Source organism: Rhipicephalus sanguineus, chromosome 1, assembly GCF_013339695.2.
Source record: "Rhipicephalus sanguineus isolate Rsan-2018 chromosome 1, BIME_Rsan_1.4, whole genome shotgun sequence".
Taxonomy (NCBI): Eukaryota; Metazoa; Arthropoda; class Arachnida; order Ixodida; family Ixodidae; genus Rhipicephalus; species Rhipicephalus sanguineus.
Window position 1 is genome coordinate 257044 of NC_051176.1, and position 25877 is coordinate 282920.

At 47.9% G+C, this 25877-nt stretch overlaps 2 protein-coding genes across 3 annotated transcripts in view; both read right to left on the bottom strand.

Annotated features, from left to right (window-relative positions):
* LOC119389128 (sphingosine-1-phosphate lyase) overlaps positions 1-25877 on the bottom strand; it is a 369711-nt gene that overhangs the window by 53138 nt on the left and 290696 nt on the right. For both annotated transcript variants that reach the window (XM_037656375.2, XM_037656371.2), the window contains 3 exons: positions 20431-20577; positions 19266-19386; positions 18012-18129 (listed from right to left, as the gene is read on the bottom strand). In XM_037656375.2, coding sequence (XP_037512303.1) covers positions 18012-18129; positions 19266-19386; positions 20431-20577 — 386 coding nt within the window. The remainder of the gene's footprint in view (positions 1-18011; positions 18130-19265; positions 19387-20430; positions 20578-25877) is intronic.
* Positions 7713-8790, bottom strand: LOC125757660 (uncharacterized). The gene has a single exon (XM_049413465.1). The coding sequence runs from the start codon at positions 8694-8696 to the stop codon at positions 8043-8045; it is 654 nt and encodes a 217-aa protein (XP_049269422.1). The 5' UTR covers positions 8697-8790; the 3' UTR covers positions 7713-8042.

Genomic DNA, 25877 nt, shown 5'->3' on the forward strand with positions numbered 1-25877 from the left:
TTAAAGGCGGCGACACGGTCGTATGTTTCGAGCCAGGTTTCCGGGTCTCCAAACGACGATCCACGGAAGGTTGGCTGCTCCTTGGGCTGCCGAAGAAGGATCGGCGCAGGCTGCACGGGGTCGGTCATCGTCGCTGCGGTCGATGTTGGGATCTGCGGCTGTCTGTCTTTTTCGGGAAGGAGCCCGTGCTCTGGCGGCAGTCCCTTCTGCCTGCGGCTTGTTCGACGATCCGGGTTCTCCTTGCCGTCGTCCCTCGTCGCGGCTTGGGCTTGGGTCAGCACCCCGCGGTGGCGTCCGGATCATGAAGCAGCACCTCCACCAGATGTCACGTGGTCAGACAGTCGACGAAGACAGCAGTCAGCACGTCCGAGATGAAACTGTTTATTTGGCCGAACTTGTGTCCGTGAAACTGAAAGTCAAAGTACAGCAATACGCTGATAGCGGCGAACAGAGCGTCGACCGTCGATCAACTGACAAATGGTGAAGCGCGTCGGCATTTATACATGTGCCGTGGAATATTCCAGCGTTATCGCTGGTTGTCGCGCAAGTTCTAGAATAAGCTCGAGTGTGCGCGTCTTGCGCGCAATCTTAGCAAAACAATCTCATACAATCGCGAAGCTTCTCGAACACGCTTCGCGGACAGCCTCAGAGCGATGATAACCGTCCTTGCTGGTCAAACCCAAGAACATCAAAATAAAACAAGACTATGGCCGTGGCAATATTAAAATGCAATTGCGGCTGCTCCGACGAGGAGGCATGCTTTTATTAATGAGATGACATTTTTAAAAATGCAAGCAAAAAATTCGAATTGAACCCTACCACCAGGCCCGTGGCCAGGAATTTTTTTCGGGGGGGGGGACACTTGCTGAAAGGCTTGAGTATTTGAGAAAAACGTCTATTTTCATTGTTTATTTTCGGTAAAACACCATGTTTCATAAATTTTAGGGGGAGCCCGCTCCCCCCCCCCCCTCCCCTCTGGCTACGGGCCTGCCTACCACTCATGAGCTCGAAAGGGTGGCGCCTTTCAGGGGGTATATTTACTGCAGAGTGATTACAAACTCGGATGTGCTGGTGGAAGGAATTACGAAAAAGCTCTTCTGGACGAAGATCCATGGATAAAGTATATCTGAGGAAAAGTGTCAACGCGTTCCCACCGTTCATGTGCTCTTCCACAGACGCGAAGCATGGAAAATTCAATATTGTTCCATATATCTGTTGCTAGCGATCCCATATTTAAATCCACGATGTCCAGAAACAGAAGTGACAGACATTACAGGGGCACGCATGTAGTTATAGTCGAACACGGATATATCGAACCCACATATATCGAATTTTTGGCTACATCGAACTCTTAAATTATCCCCTTGAAAATCCTCTGTAAAAGTATAGAAATTCACACGTTTATATGGAACGGTATTTTTACCCGCCATAGGATATATCGAACACCGCGCGAGCTGGAAGGCGCGCTTCGGCACTCGCTACGCCCGGCGACCTTCGCGGCACCGCGCCTCCGCCGACACCCAATACGCTCGAAAAACGCGAGGGCGAGACGGCTCAGGCTGTACTCCTGTTCGGCGCATTCTCCAACTTGCGGAACGGCTTTTTTTTTCTCTTGCTCTCTTTCTCATGTTTTCTCCGCATTACCGTCGGCTCGGAGAGCGAGTACGAAGGAGCCGGCGGCTTCCTCCTTTCGCCTTTTCTTTCTTCATTTGTTGCTGTTTTGTGAGTTTTCATCAGCCAACCAGAGCCCGCGCCTTTCGTATTTGCTCAGCCAACCACAGCTCGCGCCTTTCATACATCGCTGCTGCCCCTGCCCTCGCAGGTAGCCCGGGTAGCCATCGCCGCCATCGCGACTGATCGCGAGCTCTTTGTTGGCGGAGTTCACTTCTGTGAGTTGTCACATGCCACCGCATTTCTCTTTTGCGTGCGTGCTGTGCAAAGGCGCTGCGGACTGCTTGAATTTTCTACTTCTCGTGTAGCAATGGCCAGCGTCAAGAAGCGCAAGAACCTTGCGACGAAGTTGAAAGACATACAGCGTGTTGAGGCGGGCGAAAAAAGTTCGGCGGTGGTGGACGACATCGGGATACCACGGAGCACACTGAGCACCTTTTTGAAGAACAAGGCAGATATCAAGGCAAAGGGGGCAGAGCAGCGAGCGTCAAGAGCCTGTCGTGTGCGCGCTCCTCCCCACGGGATAGTAGAACAGGCGCTCTATGCCTGGTTCTTAGAAGTGCGCGCGAAGAACATTCCTATGGATGGCCCAATGCTGATGGCTAAGGCCAAATGGTTTGCCGCTGCACTCGGTGAAGACAATTTCGCCGACAACACTGGGTGGCTTCACCGATTTAAGCAACGCTACAACATCGTCGGCAAAACCATTTCTGGCGAAAGCGAAACTGTAAGCAGCCAGGACATCTAGCAGTAGATGAAAAGGAGTGGCCGGAAATCTCCGCCAAGTTTTCACCTGCGGAAATCATCAACGCCGACGAGACCGGTCTATTTTGGCAAATGTTGCCAAGCAAGACTCTCGACGTCCGGGATAGCACGTGTCACGGCGGCAAAATGAGTGAAGTCCGCGTGAGCGTTCTGCTGGCAGCCAGCATGGATGGGTCTCGGAAGCTCCAGCCCTTTGTGATCGGGGAAGCAAGGGCACTGCGCTGTTTCAAGAACTCTAAGCAGCTCCCCGTTCGCTACGCAGCGAACAAGAAGGCGTGGATGACGCGTCAGCTGTTCAAGCTGCAAGCGTGGCACGTCGAGCTGGGCAAGTCGGGGCGTCGCACTTGCCTTCTTGTGGACAACGGCTCGGCCCACCACACCACCTGCGAGCTCAAAAACATCGAGCTGAAGTTTCTGCCGGCCAACACGACATCGAAGCTGCAACCGCTCGACCAGGGCATCATTAAGTCCTTCAAGGTGGGCTACAGTAGGTGACTCCTTGATAGGCTGCTGGTCAACCTCCGCATGGGCACCGAGCTGAAGGCTGACTTGCTTGGTTCCATTCAAATGATGACGGGCGCCTGGCGAGACGTGAAGACGGACACTGTGGCCAACAGCTTCCGGAAGGCAGGCTTCGTGACGGTGGAACTTGCGGAAACCGGTGAAGACTGCGACGACGAGTGCATAGACGACGCGTTTCGCGAGTTGTCGTCCCTCTTCCCGGCTGCCGTACCACCCGAAGTGTCTGCGGACGATTTCGTGGAAGCGGACTGCAGTGTTCAGGCTGTTGCGAGCCCTCGCTGACGAGAACATTGTAGCTGCGGTCACAGGGACCCAGGATGCCCAGGCCGACAGCTCAAGTGGCGACGAAGATCGTCCGAACGAGGTGGCGGCTACACGCGCGTACTCCGCCGCTGAAGTGGCGGCAGCGTTCGGCTTGATTCGTCGTTGTTGCGGCAACATGGAGGGAACCGGGCTGTCGCACCTGGACAGCCTCGATAAGATCCAGGCCAGCGTCTTCAACTTCATTTCGAAGACAAAGAAGCAGGCCAAGATAAGCAATTTTTTTTTCATGCAAATAAAACATTCTGTTGCATCGTGTGTGCGGAATTAGTTGACATTCTTGAATGCACCGATTGTAGGTGATCGTCCGCCACTGTTAAGGTCTCGGGACCTGTATTTTTTTATATCGAATTTTTCATATATAGAACTAATTCTCGATCCCATTCGAGTTGGATATATCCGTGATCAACTGTATTACTGAACACTGCTTTCATTACGTGCCGTGTAATGCTTGTAACGAGCTATGAGCAGTGTTTCTGGAACAGACGACGTTCGCCGATGAATCGCCGCCACACTTTCACGCTGCCGATTGGACTAGACGTCGCGAGCCTTTGCGGAGAGCGCATTTTGCTGTCGAGCCGACTTGCAGAACAGAAGCTGTACCGGCACCATGCATGGCGTCATGGCTTACTCGGCATGCATGTGCGAGCGTTGTTTATGCAGTGGAATGATTCTTGGTCCGTGGTTGTAACTTTGGCGGCCCCAAGATCAAGCTGCTCATTTTTTGACAAGCTGCTCATGCAATTGCCGGTGATAGATGCCTCTAAACCCGAGACTCTGGCACAGTTTGGTGCAAATTTTGTCGATATTATCAGGATGGTGCAGTAAATACAATTTGGCGCACTTTGGCGCAGGATGGAATCACCGTATTTATAGGTGCGACAGGAGCTCACATAAGAGAGGTGGTGTGCTGGTATTTATCCAGTCCTGTTTGACCAGATTGCCATCAAGAGTACTCAAGAAATTCTACACATCAAGTTATCGCTTACAACAGTCATCCTCATTGCATGTTACCATCCCCCAAACCCCTCTTTCACTGACTTCACTCAGTACTTATTGATCTCACATCGCGGTTCCCTAACGCCAACTATCTACTTTGTGGCGACTTACACTTTCCCGAGATCAGGGGTGAGAAGGCTGAAACTGAATTCAGAGCAGGTTTTGGAGCAGCAATATTTCGATTTTGTAGCAGAAGAACCTTGATTCAGAGCAGTTAGCGACACTTAATATGTCGTTATAGGAGCTTGAAAAAACAAATTTGTAGCAATCTGGGGGGACACGTACATATATTAATTGCCTTAGAATACAAACAACATTGAAACAGCCTTTGGAGAAAGATTTTTTAACAAATTATGGCTAGGTACGAACTACACTACCTTTTTACATACCCCGTGAGCTTATCTAGCCCGTGTACCAAACATACGAAATAACCGAAAAAAGGTTCTGGAAACTAGGTTCACCTCAAACATTTGCAAAAAACCGAATAAGCATCACACATAAAAAATTTTAAAAATTGTGACTGAGAAAGAATTGTAGTTACATAGCAGTAGGCTTTTCCTTAAGATCAGTGATGATTTAGCAGATTACCGCTTTAGCTTTTTGTACGTCTGCTCATCTAGCTTTTCAAGCTTTCCAAGAGCTTCCTGTAGGCCTGTGTTACGCTTTGTCAGGAGAACATCACAATAAGCGCCTTCAGCTATATGCTCAGCCGCACGGTTGGCATTGCGTCAATTAACAGACAACAACAAAAGCATGCTGCACGGCCGTTTGCTGCCGCCTTCTTGTGCAAAACCACTAAAGCAGGGGTTCTCAAACTTTCTGGCATTGGGGAACTCCAACGGCTTTTCCGGAGTATTCATTACAGTGATTCGGAGGGAAATGGACGAAGACGCTGTTGTGGTGTGCTCCTAGAACGGAAAAGCAAAACTTACACAACTGCAAAGACTCTTACGTTTGCGTGCTTGACAAGAAAGTAGGTTCAGGCGTGAGAAGCGAACCGAATACAACGCCAGAGTGCTTACCGACTCTACTGTAGGAGGTACTCACAAGGTGAGCTCGAACGCAAGTCATGCTCTTCCACCTTATCACCACCATGAAAAGGGCTAGAAACGAATTGCCGCTTCTCTTTGTCATTTTTTGTTACTAGTCCAGTTACACGCGCAGCCGCCGCCTTGCGCAAGCCGCGCCCTAATGTCTGGGAACCTTCCAGATCATCTTAGAAGCTTCTTATAAGCTTGAGCACACAAACACGAACAGTTGAGATTATTCTCGAACTAACGCGGCCACCAGCGACAAGGCTCGAATGTTCAATGCTGCATGTATGAATGCCGACACACCCTACCGAAGGGCAGTTTATCGACGGCTGACGCCCAGTTCGTCGCTATCAGGTGTACAGCGTGTATTACTGTAGTTTGAGTTTTCATTTCCTGGCCACAAGTTCGGCCAAATAAAGAGTTTCATCTTAAACACACCGGCTGTTGCCTTCGTCGACATCATGACCACGTGACATCTGGTGGAGGTGCCACTTCACAATCCGGATGCCACCGCGGGGCGCTGACCCAAGCCCAAGCTGCGAAGAAGACGATGCTAAAGACAACCCGGATCGTCGAACTAGCCGCCGGCAGAAGGGACTACACCCAGAGTACGTGCTCCTTCCCGAAAACACCAGGCAGCCCAAGACCGTCACATTGACCGCCGAGACAATGACAGCCCCCCTGCCGCCTACAACATTCGTGATGCAACAGCCAAGGGATCCACCGACTTTTCGTGGATCATCGTTTGAAGACCCGGAGAGCTGACTGGAAACATACGAGCGAGTAGCCACCGTCATCCACTGCGACTCTGAAGAAAAGCTGTGCCACGTCTACTTCTAATTAGAAGACGCCGCGAAGACGTGGTTCGAGAACCGTGAATCGAGCCCGCAAACTTGGGACCTCCTTTGGACGACGTTCATTATACCTTCGCGAGAATCGTCCGCAAGGAAAAGGCCGCTGCTTTGCTGGAGACAAGAGCACAGCTACCGAATGAGACGGTCACTATCTACATGGAAGAGATGACGCGGACCTTTCCACCTGGCTGATGCTACCATGCCTGAGGAAAAAAAGGTCCGCTTGCTTATGCGGGGAGTGAAACAAGACCTCTTTGAAGGATTGGTGTGAAACCCACTGAAAACAGTCACCGAATTCCTAAAGGAGGCTACAACAATTGAAAAATCCCTCAAGATGCGGACGAAGCAATACAACCGCTCGACCCTGTCGACAGGTTACACCGAAGCGCACTCGCTATGCACCGACGACCTACGGGAAACCATCAGAGCGATTGTGCGGGAGGAGCTGCGCAAGCTGTTACCTTCGGCGCAGCCTCAAGTGGATTCGATCGCTGACATGGCCTGCGAGGAAATCCAGCAGTCGCTGGGCACCCCCGATTCAGCGCAACCGCAGCTGCAAGCAACGAGCTATGCTGCTGCAGCCCAACACAACGCCCCCCTCCTCACGCCGCCAGGTGCCACCGCCGCCACCACCGACATCATACCGCCCGCCCGCTGGCCAGCGATACACGCCGAGGAAGACCGACATTTGGCGTGCCCCTGACCACCGCCACTCTGTTACCATTGTGGAGAAGCTGGCCACACCTACCGCCGCTGCCAGTACCGACAGATGGGACTGTGTGGGTTCACCAATGATGCGCCACAGTCCACAGCAGTGGACACCCTGACAACCTTCCCGTTCGCCATCGCCTGGCCGCTACGTCTCTCTCTAACGCCGACCATCATCATCATCATCATCAGCCTGTCTATGCCCACTGCAGGGCAAAGGCCTCTCCCATGTTCCGCCAGTCAACCCGGTCCTGTGCTTTCTGCTGCCACGTTATACCTACAAACTTCTTAATCTCATCTACCCACCTAATATTCTGTCTCCCCCTCACGCATTTTCCATCTCTTGGAATCCAGTCAGTTACCCTTAATGACCACTGGTTATCCTGCCGACATGGTACATGCCCAGCCCATATCCATTTCTTCTTCTTGATTTCAACTATGATATCCTTAACCCCTGTTTGTTCCCTGACCCACTCTGCTCTCTTCCTGTCTCTTAAGGTTACACCTATCATTTTCCTTTCCATCGCTCGCTGCGTCGTCCTCAATTTAAGTTGAACCCTCTCTGTAAGTCTCCAGGTTTCCGCCGACCATACACTGGCCCAACTCGGGGCCGGTCACCTAGCCCGTATCCGGAAAACTAAGGGCAGCAACCGATGGAGGTGCAGTTGCTGCACGACGAAATACCGAAGACCCTCCGCCGCCAAGGACGAAGCCGCGACGAAATCTAAATAACACGCTGCAAGCCGAACGGAGCCCTGACGTCGAAACTTTGCGGCCCCAAGAAGACCTGACGATGCAACGGGGAAGCAGGGGAACAAACAGACGCAGCCGTGACCCAACGCCACGACCTAACTGCAATGCAAGAGTAACTAGCGACCTCGACATTCTTAACGATAGCCAGTGTGGTGGGAGGGTTCGAGCCGAGGCGGCCGAGGAGGCAGGCTGAAGCCCGAGGGCCGCGGAGTAAAAACAGACGCTCCGAGTCCCCAGCAGAAGTGCCCCCGTTTAATGTCACTACAGCCTTTATCTACTAAATCCTATTGAGGGCGCCTCATATTCGGCTTGGCACTCGCGCCCTCTACATCCCCCCTTTTGGGAAAGTAACAGAAAGCAACCCCTCACTCTCAGGTATGCAAGCAACGTAGTGACAAATGTCTCTTGGCACGTCCTACAAGTTCAGCCGCACCGGTGGCCTAACACAACGTCCAGACCGAGTGCGCACAACCGACACAGGCTGTCTTGAGGGAGGAGCTGGGGCAACCGGTGGCGATGCAACTGGTAGAGGAGTAAGTGCCCTGGAAGTTGGACTGCTGCACACAGGCTCTGGGCGAGTTGGTGTCTGTGGCAGGCTTTCGGATCCTGGTGTCCGTGGACTGGAACTGCCGAGGTATAGACCCCGTGATGACGGAGACTGCTGCGGAACCAGATGTCTCCGGTTGCAGACAAGAACACCTGCATCCGTCTGGACCACATAGGAGCATGGACGCTGCGCTGGGCTAAGAACAGTGCCAACACAATCTGTGTCGCGAAGCCACACTCTTTCTCCCTCCTCCAGGGGCCGTAAATCTTGTGCAGCATGTTGACGGTCAAAATCTTGACGCTGGCGACGTCGTTGGGCAGTGTCATGCTGGTGGAAGTCGACAGCGTTAGGCGGTTCTGGAAGCAACGCGGTCGCTGGGACCCGAAGGCGAGTCCTGAGGCTGCACCCGATGAGCAGCTGAGCAGGGCTGTACCCGGTCACGCCAGGTGCACTGCAGTATGCCAAGAGGGCCAAACGCCAGTCCGGAGACTTCTTGAAGAGTTCCTTAACCGTCCGCACCATACGCTCGACTTCCCCATTAGAAAGCGGGTACCTCGGACTGCTGGTGACGAAAAAGAAGCCATAGCTCTGGGAGAAGACGTGGAATTCTGTCGACGAAAATTGAGGCCCATGATGACACGAGTATTTTCTTCCGCGGTAATGATATTCATGATCTAATAGAACAATGTAACAATACAGTGCAGACCACTTATAACGTAACCGCATATAGTGCAGGACCGGTTATAATGCGGTCTTTTTCGACTCCCGTTTACCCTTCCATAGAACCGCATGTATACGCATACCGCTTATTGTGCAGTCCCCCAAGATGAAATACCGTTTATAATGCGGTTGCGGGAAAATATTTCTGAGAAACGTGGTAGCGAGTGCGGTTCTCAAAGGAGGTCCGCCACTGGGGAGGGAGCGACGAGGTCGTTACGACGGGCGAGGGCACACACAGTGAACGAACGAGGGGCGGAGGGAAAAAAAAGACCGTGGCAGTGCTGTGCGGGCTCGCCGAGTGGGGAAGGATGATGGTTGCCTAGGCGATGGAGTAGCCTTTGCACCGGCGGCGGCAAGGCTCCGCGGCCGCTTGCCGGCAGCGCGTTCCGCGTGGAACGTACGATCGCGTCCTCATCAAGTGCGTTTTAAAGTAAGTTTCCTGACGGGAAAAGCATCGTCGTTATCACACTTGCTACAGATATCGCGTTTGCTACCTCGTCCGCAAATTGAAAAGTTTTGCGGCTTCATGACGCGAGCTTTCGCCTTTTCTGCCAGTGCGCGGACTTAAACGAGCTTGGCGGGCTTTTGTCGCCGTTGATCTCCCGGCCGCGAACACAAACTTCGTATCACGCGCGCTGTTCTTGGGTTAGTGCTTGAGTGCGATCTTTTCGACGTCCGATCTTCATGTTGTCTCGGACAAACTTCCTGTGACAACATGCTGAACCGCAGGCTAGGTCTAATCAGCGTTGGTTGCTTTTCGGTAGCGGTCGCGGGTGATAAAAGTTGCGGTTTGGTGCGGAATCAACGAAACTTTTTGCGATGGCTGCACTTGAAGGGAAGGGAATGATATCGTTAATGAAAACGAGGGCATGGTTGGCACATGCAACTCTCGAATGGTGGTTCCGAATTCGATTGCAATGTCTTGGACATCGCGTGCGCGCCCGTGAAATCGAATGATCGGTACCGCTCAGCACGTGAAATTTCGCTCGCGATTCGACATGTTTTCTGTGTAATGCGCATACCTCGAGGTGGCCTGAAACGTAGTCAGCGAATTTCTGCCATGGCACTTGGTTTGTTTGCTTTTTTCCCCCGTGTTCATTTCGTTGGCAATATGCGGGTCTTTGGCGGTTAATTTTTGAATATTCGGAGATTTAAGTGGTTGTAAGCGTCCCAAATCGCATATGTCGATTATCGGACACGCGAGGCTACATGCTCAACACGTTTTGCGCAAGTGCAGCCTTTGAAGAAGGTTGTTTTGGTTATAGTGCGGTACCGCTTATAGTGCGGATATTCGCGACTCTAGCGACTTACGTTATAAGCGGTCCATAAAAATCTAGAGGAGTGGTCTGCATTAAATGTAATGAAAATAAATATAAGCAAGACAAAAGCAGTAATATTCAGGCCAAAGAACAAGCGCATACCTGCACATCAAGACATTATGTTACATTCCCGAAGTATTGAAATTACCGAGAATTTCAAATGTCTGGGTGTTATCTTCTCAGCCAACATGTCATGGGATAATCATGTTAATTACGTCCTAAATAAAGCAAGCTGTTGTGTCTTTTCTTTGGTTATATGTGTTTCGTACTTTTAGGGGGCCGCATAGCGAAAGCGGCCTGGCAAGAAAGAAAGAACAAAGAAAAGAAGAAAGAATTATGGCGTCTCGGTCAGACCCACCTTCGGCTATCCTGTTACCGCGACGGTACAAGTGTTCTTGGCGCCGCCGCCGCGGTTTCTCGACTCCGGGGAGAAGATGCCGAGATGCGGGGTGAAGACAGACATTTCGCAGACAGTGAACGGGACTGTGAGAATCTCGCCAGACAGTGAACCAGACAGACGCTACGCCGAAAGTGAACAGAAAAGACACACGAGTTTATTCTCTCTGTATCTGTGTGTTCGTGTAATTTTATGTAATACAGTTTGTGTTCTTGTTATTGTTAAACGTTGTCGACGTGTCTTTAATTGCTCACGAACTAGCTGTACGATAGTCTGAACAAAATATTTGTGCCGAAACCCGGGAACAGTGACCTCCAGGATTACATGGAGAACAAAGGACTGCGAATCAGGCTGCAGTAGCGAACGAAAGGTGAGCGACGACAGCTATCCGAGCCTAAAGATGCAACGAGTGAAGGAGAAGCGAACGGCATGTCGGCAGCAGAGCACACGGCTGATCGAAGAAGCCAAGGCTGCTTTGGACACAACGGACATCGGTGTGTTGTGCTCGGTGATCGACAGACTTCAGGTAAACAACGAAGAACTCCTGAAGCTCAACGCGGAGCTGGAACAGTCCCTAGCCGATGAAGATTTTGCTGCTGAGATCAACGAGGTCATCAAGTACGACGATGCAGCGAGGGGAATGCTCGGTCAACTGAAAGCACGGAAGGTGGCAGTACGCCGAGGCCGAGCTTCAACAAGAGTAGAGACCTCAGACCCACCTCGGGGAAGCCACCCTGGCGGCGAAAACTCACCCCGCAGCGCCGTCAAGCTTCCCGCTTTGCCGCTACAGACCTTTAGCGGCGAGTTGAGACAGTGGCGCGTTTTTTGGGAGCAGTTCAGGGATGCGGTTCATGACAACAATAGCCTCACGAAAGGGGAGAAGTTTCATTACCTCAGGAGCCTACTGAGTGGCGTGGCGGCCTCATCCATCGCAGGATTGCAAGTGACAGGAGACTGCTACGATGATGCCGTGTCCCTACTATCAAGGCTCTTTGGAGACACCCGGCATATCGCAAGGCTTTGACCACTTCTGCTAGGGATTAAAGGTCACGCCACTGCAACAATGTGTAATTGGGAGATTGATATGCAAGGCATTGCCCACTTCTGCTAGGGATTAAAGGTCACGCCACTGCGACAATGTGTAATTGGGAGATTGATATGCAAGGCTTTGCCCACTTCTGCTAGGGATTGAAGGGCACGCCACTGCAACAATGTGTAATTGGGATATTGATATGCAAGGCTTTGCCCACTTCTGCTAGGGATTAAAGGTCACGCCACTGCAACAATGCGTAATTGGGAGATTGATATGCAAGGCTTTGCCCACTGCTGCTAGGGATTAAAGGTCACGCCACTGCAACACTGTGTATTTGGGAGATTGATATGCAAGGCTTTGCCCACTTCTGCTAGGGATTAAAGGTCCTGCCACTGCAACACTGTGTAATTGGGATATTGATATGCAAGGCTTTGCCCACTTCTGCTACGGATTAAAGGTCACGCCACTGCAACACTGTGTATTTGGGAGATTGATATGCAAGGCTTTGCCCACTGCTGCTAGGGATTAAAGGTCCCGCCACTGCAACACTGTGTAATTGGGATATTGATATGCAAGGCTTTGCCCACTTCTGCTAGGGATTAAAGGTCCCGCCACTGCAACAATGTGTAATTGGGAGATTGATATGCAAGGCTTTGCCCACTTCTGCTAGGGATTAAAGGTCACGCCACTGCAACACTGTGTAATTGGGAGACTGATATGCAAGGCTTTGCCCACTGCTGCTAGGGATTAAAGGACATGCCACTGCAACACTGTGTAATTGGGAGATTGATATGGAAGGCTTTGCCCACTTCTGCTAGGGATTAAAGGTCCCACCACTGCAACAATGTGTAATTGGGAGATTGATATGCAAGGCTTTGCCCACTGCTGCTAGGGATTAAAGGTCACGCCACTGCAACACTGTGTAATTGGGAGGTTGATATGCAAGGCTTTGCCCACTGCTGCTAGGGATTAAAGGTCACGCCACTGCAACACTGTGTAATTGGGAGATTGATATGCAAGGCTTTGCCCACTGCTGCTAGGGATTAAAGGTCACGCCACTGCAACACTGTGTAATTGGGAGGTTGATATGCAAGGCTTTGCCCACTGCTGCTAGGGATTAAAGGACATGCCAATGCAACAATGTGTAATTGGGAGATTGATATGCAAGGCTTTGCCCACTGCTGCTAGGGATTAAAAGACATGCCAATGCAACAATGTGTGATTGGGAGATTGATACGCAAGGCTTTGCCCACTGCTGCTAGGGATTAAAGGTCCCGCCACTGCAACAATGTGTAATTGGGATATTGATATGCAAGGCTTGCCCACTGCTGCTAGGGATTAAAGGACATGCCAATGCAACACTGTGTAATTGGGAGATTGATATGTAAGGCTTTGCCCACTTCTGCTAGGGATTAAAGGTCCCGCCACTGCAACAATGTGTAATTGGGAGATTGATATGCAAGGCTTTGCCCACTTCTGCTAGGGATTAAAGGTCCCGCCACTGCAACAATGTGTAATTGGGTGATTGATATGCAAGGCTTTGCCCACTTCTGCTAGGGATTAAAGGTCACGCCACTGCAACACTGTGTAATTGGGAGATTGATATGCAAGGCTTTGCCCACTTCTGCTAGGGATTAAAGGCCCCGCCACTGCAACACTGTGTGATTGGGATATTGACATGCAAGGCTTTGCCCACTTCTGCTAGGGATTAAAGGTCCCGCCACTGCAACAATGTGTAATTGGGAGATTGATATGCAAGGCTTTGCCCACTTCTGCTAGGGATTAAAGGTCCCGCCACTGCAACACTGTGTAATTGGGATATTGATATGCAAGGCTTTGCCCACTTCTGCTAGGGATTAAAGGTCCCGCCACTGCAACAATGTGTAATTGGGAGATTGATATGCAAGGCTTTGCCCACTGCTGCTAGGGATTAAAGGTCACGCCACTGCAACACTGTGTAATTGGGAGATTGATATGCAAGGCTTTGCCCACTTCTGCTAGGATTAAAGGTCCCGTCACTGCAACAATGTGTAATTGGGAGATTGATATGCAAGGCTTTGCCCACTTCTGCTAGGGATTAAAGGTCCCGCCACTGCAACACTGTGTAATTGGGATATTGATATGCAAGGCTTTGCCCACTTCTGCTGGGATTAAAGGTCACACCACTGCAACAATGTGTAAGTGGGAGATTGATATGCAAGGCTTTGCCCACTGCTGCTAGGGATTAAAGGACATGCCACTGCAACACTGTGTAATTGGGAGATTGATATGGAAGGCTTTGCCCACTTCTGCTAGGGATTAAAGGTCCCACCACTGCAACAATGTGTAATTGGGAGATTGATATGCAAGGCTTTGCCCACTGCTGCTAGGGATTAAAGGTCACGCCACTGCAACACTGTGTAATTGGGAGGTTGATATGCAAGGCTTTGCCCACTGCTGCTAGGGATTAAAGGTCACGCCACTGCAACACTGTGTAATTGGGAGATTGATATGCAAGGCTTTGCCCACTGCTGCTAGGGATTAAAGATCACGCCACTGCAACACTGTGTAATTGGGAGATTGATATGCAAGGCTTTGCCCACTGCTGCTAGGGATTAAAGGTCATGCCACTGCAACAATGGGTAATTGGGAGATTGATATGCAAGGCTTTGCCCACTGCTGCTAGGGATTAAAGGACATGCCAATGCAACAATGTGTAATTGGGAGATTGATATGCAAGGCTTTGCCCACTTCTGCTAGGGATTAAAGGTCCCGCCACTGCAACAATGTGTAATTGGGAGATTGATATGCAAGGCTTTGCCCACTGCTGCTAGGGATTAAAGGTCACGCCACTGCAACACTGTGTAATTGGGAGATTGATAGGCAAGGCTTTGCCCACTGCTGCTAGGGATTGAAGGGCACGCGACTGCAACACTGTGTAATTGGGAGATTTATATGCAAGGCTTTGCCCACTGCTGCTAGGGATTAAAGGACATGCCACTGCAACACAACGTTTATAGATACTTTTTCAGTTCTGTAACTCCCCCGCCGAAGGCGGCCGCCACTTTTACCCAGGCAGTGAGAGGGCGCCACAGTCGTGAATAGCGCTGTTAGAGTGTACTAGACTTCTAGTACACTCTAGCGCTGTCGCGCGCGCGTGCACACGTGTACTTTCCCGTAGTTGCTTCGCCGCGTGCGGGGCTGTCATAGAATGTTTTTCCTGGTTGTGTTGGCTGTGCATGCGCGAGGTTACTCTCGGCGACTTCGGTGAATTCAGACAACCGAGCACTCCTTGCCACAGGAAGTCAAGCAGTTTTCAAGCTTTGCGATGCCAACTTGTTTCGTGCCCGGCTGTGCCAGCGGGTAGAAAAGCGGCACTTTTTTGCGCCGCCGCCCGATCCGCAGCATCTTGAAAGCTGGGTGCGAGCTATTTCTCACGCCGATAAACCGCGGAGAAAAACATGCAAGACCATATACCATAGCGACCAAGTTTAGCCACTTGTACCTTGCTTAGTGCATTTGAAAGCATCGGTGCAAAAAAAAAAAAAAAAAAGCGTCGTGAAGTCCTCGTCCAGAAACATGCGATGAAAGAGAAAGTGTGCCAACAGCTTATGTCCATGCCATTCCGTGACCTCTTAGGTGCTTCTGACGACCGTGGGTACTGTGCACCATTACCAGAAGCAACGGCCTTTTGTTACCTGGCAGGCTACGTGGGTTTCAAATTGAAGAAAACAACGCGTTGCGAGGTCTGCAAATACGATGCCCTTGGTAGGCGGGATTCCCTGCCGCTTGAGTCCATGCTGGTTACTGTGCGCGAATGTGTCAGTGGTAGCCTTTCAGAGAAACTGCTTGCACGTAAGCACGTCAGGTAGAGCGTGCTATCAAGCATGCTAGCAAGGACATATTTTTTGGTGACCTGTTTTGGGGTGTGCTGAATGCTCTTATAACGAGAGGCACAAACACTGTTGGCTTCACTTTTATTTACTCCCATGCACTTCTTTGCGCAAGCCAAATGCTTGGAAAACAGCAGTACCATTAGGGCATAGAGAGCGCAAGAAAGCAAGCTTTAACAATTAGCTGGCAGCAAACCTGCCAACACAAGCGTAGCCAGGAAGGGGGTGGGGTCAAACTTCCTCGTCCGATATTTTTTTGATTTTGCATGTGTATATATCCACGCACTCATACAAACGCACGCACGAACACACAAAAAATGTGATTGACCCCCCCCCAGGCCCTAGCCTGGAATTTTGTTTTGGGGGGGTGGGGGGTACTTGCTGAAAACCTTGACTATTTGAGAACAACGCCTATTTTCATTATTTATTTTTGGTAAAAACACATACTTCAAAATTTTTGAGGCGGGCGGGCCCTAGGGCCCCCCCCCCTGGCTACGGGCCTGCCCCCCCCCCCCCGTCCCCGAATATAATGCCTGGTTATGCTACTGCCTGCCAACAATGCTGTGCAGTATCTACGCGTGCAAAAAATTTCCACGTTCATTTTGCATACCAAGGATCTCGGTTTGCTTTCACAATGTAATATTTGTTGCGATGCCACCATGTTCGAATTAATTGACCAAAATGCATGTTGCTTGTCGTTTTGAAACAATACAAATGCGCATAATCATTTCGTACAATGCAAGGCTTTCGAAAGCGTCACATAACGCGAAGTTCCAAAATTATTACGCACAGAACATGGTGTGCTCTTGGCTAGACCACATTTTTTCGTGTTAATGAACGCACTAGAGTTACTGAAATGATATGTGTCCGTCAGTTCTCGCGAAATCCGGGACACGCTTGCCAACCGCGAAAAATTCTCGGCGAATAATTCGAGTATGTTGATAGAGCAATGTTTGATTCGTACTACAAAATGTTGTAAATTTCCCCGTGTTTGAGAGATGTTATGTAACCCTTAGTTTTCTACGTTTGAAATTCGTATTTTTGGAGCATGCTCAATAGCCAAACTAGTGTAGTCTTAACGAAACGGACATGGAAAAGAAGCGAGCACGTTGTCATTGCCCAAAACTGACGCCTGCGAAGCGTGTCTGTACAGGTCTTTTCAAGTTTGTGAGCAATATAACGCGCACAAATTGAAGTAAATGTCCAATTAATGTTAAGTAAGAAGAGTAAAGACCAAGTACAGCGTTCGCGCAATTCTCATTCGTCCGTGTGCAATAGCTCATGCGAAGAAGCCCTTCGTGCTAGCAGACGACCCTCGCTCTCCTAGCGCAAAGCGCGACTGCAGCGCTGTGGTGGCGGGTGCGGCGACAGGCCGCCTCCTCCCTACGCGCGCCGCGAGGAGATACGGAACTGAAAAAGTATCTATAAACGTTGACTGCAACACTGTGTATTTGGGAGATTGATATGCAAGGCTTTGCCCACTTCTGCTAGGGATTAAAGGTCCCACCACTGCAACAATGGGTAATTGGGAGATTGATATGCAAGGCTTTGCCCACTGCTGCTAGGGATTAAAGGTCACGCCACTGCAACACTGTGTAATTGGGAGACTGATATGCAAGGCTTTGCCCACTGCTGCTAGGGATTAAAGGTCACGCCACTGGAACACTGTGTAATTGGGAGATTGATATGCAAGGCTTTGCCCACTGCTGCTAGGGATTGAAGGGCACGCCACTGCAACACTGTGTAATTGGGAGATTGATATGCAAGGCTTTGCCCACTTCTGCTAGGGATTAAAGGTCACACCACTGCAACACTGTGTAACTGGGAGATTGATAGGCAAGGCTTTGCCCACTTCTGCTAGGGATTAAAGGTCACGCCACTGCAACAATGTGTAATTGGGAGATTGATATGCAAGGCTTTGCCCACTGCTGCTGGGGATTAAATGTCACGCCACTGCAACACTGTGTAAGTGGGAGATTGATATGCAAGGCTTTGCCCACTGCTGATAGGGATTAAATGTCATGCCACTGCAACACTGTGTAATTGGGAGACTGATATGCAAGGCTTTGCCCACTTCTGCTAGGGATTAAAGGACATGCCAAAGCAGCAATGCACAATGAGACATGATGAGCCAAACAGCTCATGGGATTCTGACGAGATGTTTCAGTCTTAAGTGCATAGCCACTAAGGCTTTTACCTTCAAGTCATCTTAGTGATAGTACAGGAGACCCTAAGAATTTTTTTATGTATAGGAATGAAGGCAGAAAGAGTAAGGTTACCATCATATTTAAACAAAAATATCACTGTGGTGCCAACACTTAGACATGTACATTCAGAACTGTACAACTGGACATAAGGTACACAAACACAGCAAAGTATTCAGCTGCCCCATCAATGCGCATTAAAATGTGACAGCGCCAAAAGCAATTCGTTAAGGGCCCACGTGGTAAAGAGACAGACATAATTCTAGGATCAGCCCAGGCAAATGGCACTCACTCATCGACAATCTTGCGCGTGGTTGTGATGATCTTGCGAGTGGCCTCAACGTAACCTTCTCGGCCATAGTAGAGCAGGGAAGCCCAAGTGCACGCCGCCACTGATCCTGCACGACTGCCTGGGTACCAAAGAGCATATACCATTTAGTATTCACTAAGGGCCAAGACACTGGAAGCACCTTAGGCTTTCTTAGAGACTTTTCTCTTCGTCAAGTGGACAAGGATGGCATGGTTAAAGGAAAACTTAATTTTCCAGCTACTGAATAGGCTAAATTGGTCAAAGTAACTGTTGTATTAATAATCGATTATGAGAACACCAAGTTTATTTAAAAACAGCCTGGATCCCATTTATCCATCCAGTGTGGCGATGAGCCCTGTGGGCTGAGAGCCCAAGAATTCTTGCAAAAAAGACATGACCAGGGTACTTTATATACATATGACTGGTCAGGTTCATCCAGACTGCATGAGGGAAGTAAGCAGTGTTTTCTAGTTGCATCCAGAGGGCAACACCGATATGAAAATTGGAACTTTTATGGCTGCTGTTACTTTGCTTTTCCCTTCAAAGTTTACTACTATAAGCACCATTATGCAACAATAAAGCAACCCTTAAGCACCACAAGCGTGCAATGTAGAGACAGTGCTAGGGTGCCTCGAGAATGCACCTATGCACCGACTAGTGCTGGAAAACTCACCGAGGCTCCCTAACAAAAATACAGCTCTGATATACTAGTATGCATTGCTAGACCCATCTTCAGGAAAAAATGAACATGCAGGAATAGACGCTTCCCCCTTGCACAGAAAGAAACAGACACATTGCACTGTGTCCCGTGGATGATGTTACAGCACTCTGAAAAACCACAGGGCCCTCACCACTATGGAGCAGTTTTGAGACATTTGCTACAACATGTGTGGCAGTGCTCAGAAACATTGCTGATGAACAAAACTTAACTCGACCTAATATGAACTGGATAGACTGTTTTTTTCTTCTATACATGTGACCTGCTGCTGGCAGTTAAAACTGCATCAATTGCTTAGCTGATACACTCAAACTAAGGTAGCTTACTTAATCACTAATTAAGCTAGGTTGATGCAGTTATGATAGGATGTTGTACTATGTCTATTTGGTAATCTGACATGAATATGATTTGTGCCTTTTTTTTTCTATTCATGCTGAGCTCACGTTGTACATTGTTTTCCTTCAACAACATTAACAATTCACCAGGCATGCCTTTTGTACAACAAAGAGAAGCATTACCAGACAGTGTTGGCGTTGCATAGACGCCACCAGGCCAGTCGGTGGCTACCGAGAATTGGTAGTGGTGGTACTTCTGGCTCCGGTACATGACCATAGATGAGCCCTTGGGAGTGTAACCATACTGCACCAGGATCGGGGAACATTAGATATGCCAAAAGATTACGACTAAGCAAACTCACAATATGCGATATCTGAGAACTAAGAAATCACACCCCTACAGGTGTATGTCTTCGTAAATCACCACAAGTTGCACTCAGCCCTGCACATGCAAGACTGCCTCCATATTAGGGCACTGTTTCACAAAAACTTTGAAAAATTCAATTACAAGGGCACTCCAGATCATAGGTTGGCAAAAAATGTGCAGCTCACTCACGGATGAAATATATTTTGCTTAGAGCTTACTCAGACTCACTGAAATTTTTCTCAGCCAGACTCATGCGGACTCAAACTCACAAAAATATTACTCACTCAGACTCACAGCTCTTTCTGAGTCTGGGTGAGTTGACTCGTGAGTCCGTTAGCATGTAATTGGCTTTTTCGACCATGGTGTCAATGCTCTTTAACACCAATATCTCGAATAATTCCAGTGCTCTATTTGGTGTCTTTTGATCTCGTACATTCAGATATGAGTTATCAGTGGTTGCAATCTGATCAATATTGAGTTGGAGTATGAATGCTAGTGCTTCGAAGTAAGTGTGAGTCAACAGGAGCATAAACGTGAGCCGACACGAGGCTGATGTAATGCTGAAGTTGAATAGATAGCACCATAGGTTGGCAAAAAAGTGTGGAGCTCACTCAGACTCATTCAAGTAATATATCTCGCGCTTAGGGCTCACTTGGACTCAAACTCACCAAGACATTACTCACCCAGACACAGCTTGATCTGAGTCTGAGTGAGTCAACTGATGAATGAGTTTGCCGACCTACGCTCCAGATTACCAGTGACCACTGAAGATTCTGTAATGTGCACCTAAACTGAAGTATACCCCCTCAATAGCCGAAATCAGAAGTGCACTCTCGCAATGCAATGCAATGATCAGCATCAGTAAGCTACCATGGCAAGCAGAAAGAAGTTAGGTCAAATGGCACAGAAATAACAGTGCCATTCTTCTTGCACTCCTGCGATCCATGTTTTGTGCTTTATGAAAATAAAGAAAAAAACCACCTTGTGTGTGTCTGCTGATATGCTGGTGACACCCTCTAGACGGAAGTCGAAAGGTGGCAGCGGGAATCCAGCATCATCCATGAAGGGCACCAGGAAGCCTCCCAGGCAAGCATCCACATGAACAGGAATTCCATACTTGAGCCCCAGCTGATGCAGAAGAAAAAAAAGAGGCACCCTGCTTGTCAATGTCATGTGTGTAGATCAGCAGAGGTAGGCATGTTCCAGCACATACTTATTCCAAGGGTTCATACCAATAGCAGATTTAAAGAGAAATGCAGGAAACAGGACTCAAGAAATGAATTGCAAGTGATGCAGGAAACACCAGCATCGCTTCTCAATATGGAAAGGCGCCTATATGGAAAAGTGCCACTCGCGTTGCAAAACAAAATTATGGCTCTAGTGTTCCAGGTGTTCTCCCTCTACACCGTGTGATGGAATGCTAGCCGCATTTGTCCCAGTGAAGCTATTATATATAGCCTTGAAAAAATCCATAAACAGGGGGTGGGTGCTCGAGCCGACGTTTGGACAAGTGGACTTGTCTTCTTCAAGGCTGGAACTGATTTCCTTAGCTCTCGTGTGTATATGCTTCGTGCCCTCTCCAGAGTGGGGGTGGGGAGGCTGCCGTGACGAACTGTGTGAGTCATAAGAAAGGCAAAAAAAAAAGGAACAAAAAGTGGGGGGGGGGGGGGCGGGAGCGGGGAGGGTGTACGTTTCGCTGAATAATTGTCAGTGGAAGCACGTGGCATTTTAAGGGGAGACGTGGCACTTTAAAACTTTTTAATTCTTGATCGATTTTGATGGAACCTGCAGAGTTTAAGAATGTTTGTGTGCTGATTTCAAATATGCAATTGCTTTTTTCCTATGATAAGTAGTTTCCAGGATATCACAAACACCTACTTCTTTGTTTAAGGCCTAATTAGCTAATTAACCGCAACCTGCACACCAATGTGCAATCCACAGAATACATTGAGAATGTTTGTAGTGTGTCGTAAAGTATAAATCATTGCTTTAGGACATTTCCGAACAGAGTTGTGGGCTGTTGCACCTAATTTAAAAAACACCCTAATTAATACTCAAAACAAATACTTGTTTTAGAACATTTTCTCAAGAATGTACTATTATAAAATTTACCTTACGACGCATTGCATCTATTTATCTTAGAAGCGAAAAAGAAATCGTAACGATAACACAGACAGAACAAAAGATATTGCTCCTCCATTACGGGAAGAGCATGAAAAATTGCTTGCCGTTTGCCCTCAATTTAAAGGGCTGGATGCACGGTTTTGGTTTTTTAAAGTAAGATATAGATAGAAGACGACGATATGCAGCAATAAAAATTTGTAACTAGGTGCAGAGTGATGTCAGGAACGTGAGGAATTGGCCAGCGAAAACAAGATTTTTTTGGTCGATTTTCATTCCCTAAGTGCCACGTCCCCCCTTAACAATAGTAGGTTCGAAATTCCTAGAAGAAGGGCTTAGCTCTCATTGGTTTTCGTCGTGTATGCACCATACCTAATCGATTCAAGAGCCCCCTTAGAAACGTTAATACCTGCTGGCTAAAGTGTATTGAACTTGTGAATAAGGTATGACTGTATATTTTCTGTCTCTTGGGGACCCGAAGGAAGTTTGTCGAAACGTCGGCTCGAGCACCCACCCCCTGTTTATGGATTTTTTTCATCGCAAGCTTCCATCTTCCACTTCCTGCCGTTTTTATATATAGCCTTGTATTTTATATGCTATGGAGTTCTCGCTAGGCGTGCAGAATCGCACAGTCCAGATCCGAAAGTTGCATATGTACCTCATGCGTCTGCTATGCTACAAATAAAGGACGCGTAGCATGCACGCTGCCCCAATCTGTAACGTTAACACGGCCTGTGGTGCATTTGCAATTGTGATCGATACTGAGTAATCAGGCTTGACGGCTATCGATTGAAAGTGATTTGCTCGATATGTGGTCTAATACCGATTGTCTAGAGTTGTGTACAGTAATTTACAGCGCGTCACTGAAAATAAACATTTAAAATGCATGTTGTGAGTGTTATAATTTACGCATAAAGTGTGTCCTGTGATGCCAAATAGAGCAGCTTCATGTGATGCAACGAGACAACTGGCTCTTTTTTTAAATCCTGTGTGCAGTCGCTTACGTGTGAGCAGTGCTGTAACAGCTTAAGTGACAAACTTATGTACAGGACTGTATTTGTATATAAATAATGTCGAGTTGCTCAGCACGACCTGTAGGAAACAAGTACTGATATCAATATTTCAATTACAGCGATTGCATAAGGAAAACATGTCCATCTGTCGCCTTGGGCCCAGTTTTTCAGCCATGGTGGCCTGCGCGCGATACCACAGCAGTTTCTTCGGTGGTGCTGTTTATTCTGGTAAGCTGCGTCAGTGTAACGTGATTGGAACCACATTGGGCAACTTGTTTCATACTTGTATATAAGCAGCGTGACTGAGACAACATAGATGCAACTAAGCCCTGATCTAACAATCTCCTTTTGTTTACAACTAAAGTCAACCCATTATACAATACATCACATGTAAGGAAACTGCATTTGAAAAGTTAAATTTATCATGTTTAAGTGATGGAGGGCTGACTTCTTGCATGTGCACATGTGAGAAGTCTCGGCTATACCCTTCAGGCACGAAAATGCAGTGCCTATAAATGTGTCAAACCTTTACACACTAGTTGCAAAGCACTCGATATTGTATTGCAAGGGAGAGAATGTGGTTATATGTTGAAATGTGCATTTTCAGTAATTATTTGCAATTACAGCGTAATTAAATTCCGTAGAGCTGTGCGAATAGCAAAATTTTGGGTGCGAAGCGAATTCGAATATTGAAGTGCGAGTGCGAATCGAATCGAATATTTTTCTAATATTTCTCGAATATTTTTCCAATACTTTGAAGCAAAATTGCAGAAAAAAATGTTAGAGAGGATTCCTAAACATATTCTTATGAGATAGCAACATGAAAGTGTTTCTTTTCGCATTGTTGATGAAGCACTGGTGGGGTGGTGTTTCATAGTTGTCTTATCAAGAATGAGGCAATGTAGAGGCCGAATTCTATTAATGTACATGACAGTGGCGTACCAACTCATTCGCGAGTGGGGACGCTGACGTCTCTCACTCTGTCCGCCGCCGTATATATATATATATATATATATATATATATATATATATATATAGAGAGAGAGAGAGGAACTCCATTTTCTCTGAATTTTACGTGATTTTTTATATTGATAGAGGTGATTAGCTGATTTGCTTTTTCAAAACTGTTTGTTTTCAATCAAGGAAGAATCTCCACAAACAGATTGTGCAGGCTGGGCCGTCCTATACCGCGACAACAAATCAATGTTTATTAACATTTTGGAAATATTGCCGTGAAGTTTAAAGGGGCCGACAACTGCCCAGAACATGAAATGAGATGACTCCACTGATGGAAAGATTGTCCGTCGCATTGACTAAAACCAACCCTGTTTTTTTCGTGAGAGATGGATTAATATTTTTATTTCTTAATTGAAAGTCGCAAAAATGATGCAACCGTGCACGCAGTTTCCAGGTCGCTAAGATTTTGGAGCGACATAGTTTTGCTACCTACTCTTGGTCTCAGAAATGACGCGCGCTGCTACTCGGCACAGCCTCGCATACGCGTAGTGACGTTTTCGATCACTTGACTTGGCTTGTGCATCGAGAGCGTAACTACGCCGGGACAAGCCACCCATGACACAGGCGCAGGCAACCTTGGACGCATGCGCACACAACGCAGTACAGATACAGGGAAGGTGTATAATGGCACATCATCTCATTGTAACAGCTTGATATTTTCAAATAGTTGAAAAGCTATAAATGAAGGTGGTTAAGCATAGTTACAGGAACTCCTGCGAAAGCAGAACAACGATAGCTTTCACAAATCGCGACAAAGGCTGGCGGCATCGCTATCAATTGTCAGCGTTGCCGGAGGAAAGGTACGTCCATGTTTAGAGCCTTTCAGATTGAAAAATACAGCTTGTAAAATAACTACGTGCTTTTGGGATTAACTACTGCAGCTACAAACGCTGCGAAGGGTGAGCTTTCTGTCGCGCCGTAAAAAAAATGGGTCGAGGAAAATCAGTTGTCGGTCCCTCGAAAAAGTACAGCGACATTTAACCTGCTCTTCATCTGAGCATTCCATCTGCAAACTTCACAGTCTCAGTTTGGCATTGTAAATACGATGAGTATGAAGAACCTCCTATGACTCTAGTACCTTAAATTCTCTTATTAAACAAAACATGTGGCTGACAAAGCAAGGCACTTCGCTGAAGTCTTCAGGATAAGCCGAGTGCCAGTTTATTTGCTCTTCTAGTGCTCTATTATAAAGTATTTCTCAAGAAGAAGACCAAGTTCAGTCGATTAATATTTATGGAAACCACATTGAGCTGGTTGTGCATAGTTATAAGATTATAAATTACTACGGATTTATTTCCTAGGTGTCGTTCCTTGGCCTCCTACTTTTCCCATCTTGGGTGGGAAGTGGACGGGAAAGCAGTGAAGTGGCCCCTTTACTCCTCCCCTCCGGCTTGTTCAAGTAAATAGCCTACGCAAATTGTGTAAGCTCAAACTTTCTTTAAAAAACGCCAGGCCTGCACGGAACGCGCATCACAGTCACAGCGAAAGCTGGAAGAGCGGCATTTCTAGAGCCCGTTATAAACTCTCTCATGGCTACTAATTCAAGTACACTAGCAACGTACCCACTACGCGACAAATAATTTTTGTGCAGTTGGGAAGCACCCACCACGACATTATTTGTCATTCTGTATTCGTCATTTGCCATTCGGTACCATTTGTGCACTTTGTTGATGCGACGGTTGATGACGAGGAAGAATTATGGCTGAGCCCTTTGTAATGGGTGGCAAGCTTTAAACGAAGCACTAGTTACGTATTTCGCATTATGTGACGCATGGTCGTTATTTAACTCTCCCACCACGCTTCATAACATAAGTTAACGTGAGAAACAGAGAGAGAGGAAATTAACTTTATTGAGACCCTGAGAAAATGGATCATGGGAGCCTTATTGGCTTCCTTGGCAACCAATAAAAGTGCACTTGCGAGGAACCCACTACGCTATAAATCATCATAATTTTTGTGAAGTAGGGAAGCAGCCACTGCAATTTTTCGTCATTCTGCGGAGAACCGTGGTACCCGCTAAACACCGGTAAGACATTATGTGCACTTTGTTGATGCTGTGGCTGATGACAATGAAGGATTATGGCAAAGCCCTCTGTAATAGGTTAGAAGCATTCAACAACCCACTCGTTGCCCAATTCGCATTGTGTGATGCCCGGTTACAGGATTCGCGTTGTGTGATGCCTGGGTGTTATTTTACTCTTCTACCACACTACATTACATATGTTAATGTCGTTCCTTCCCGATATGAAGCCTGTATAGGGTCTTTTTGCAAAGCAG

What these genes read in the sequence shown, in the direction of transcription:
- LOC125757660 (XM_049413465.1), bottom strand. Translation starts at nt 8,696, where the DNA reads ATGGTGCGGACGGTTAAGGAACTCTTCAAGAAGTCTCCGGACTGGCGT.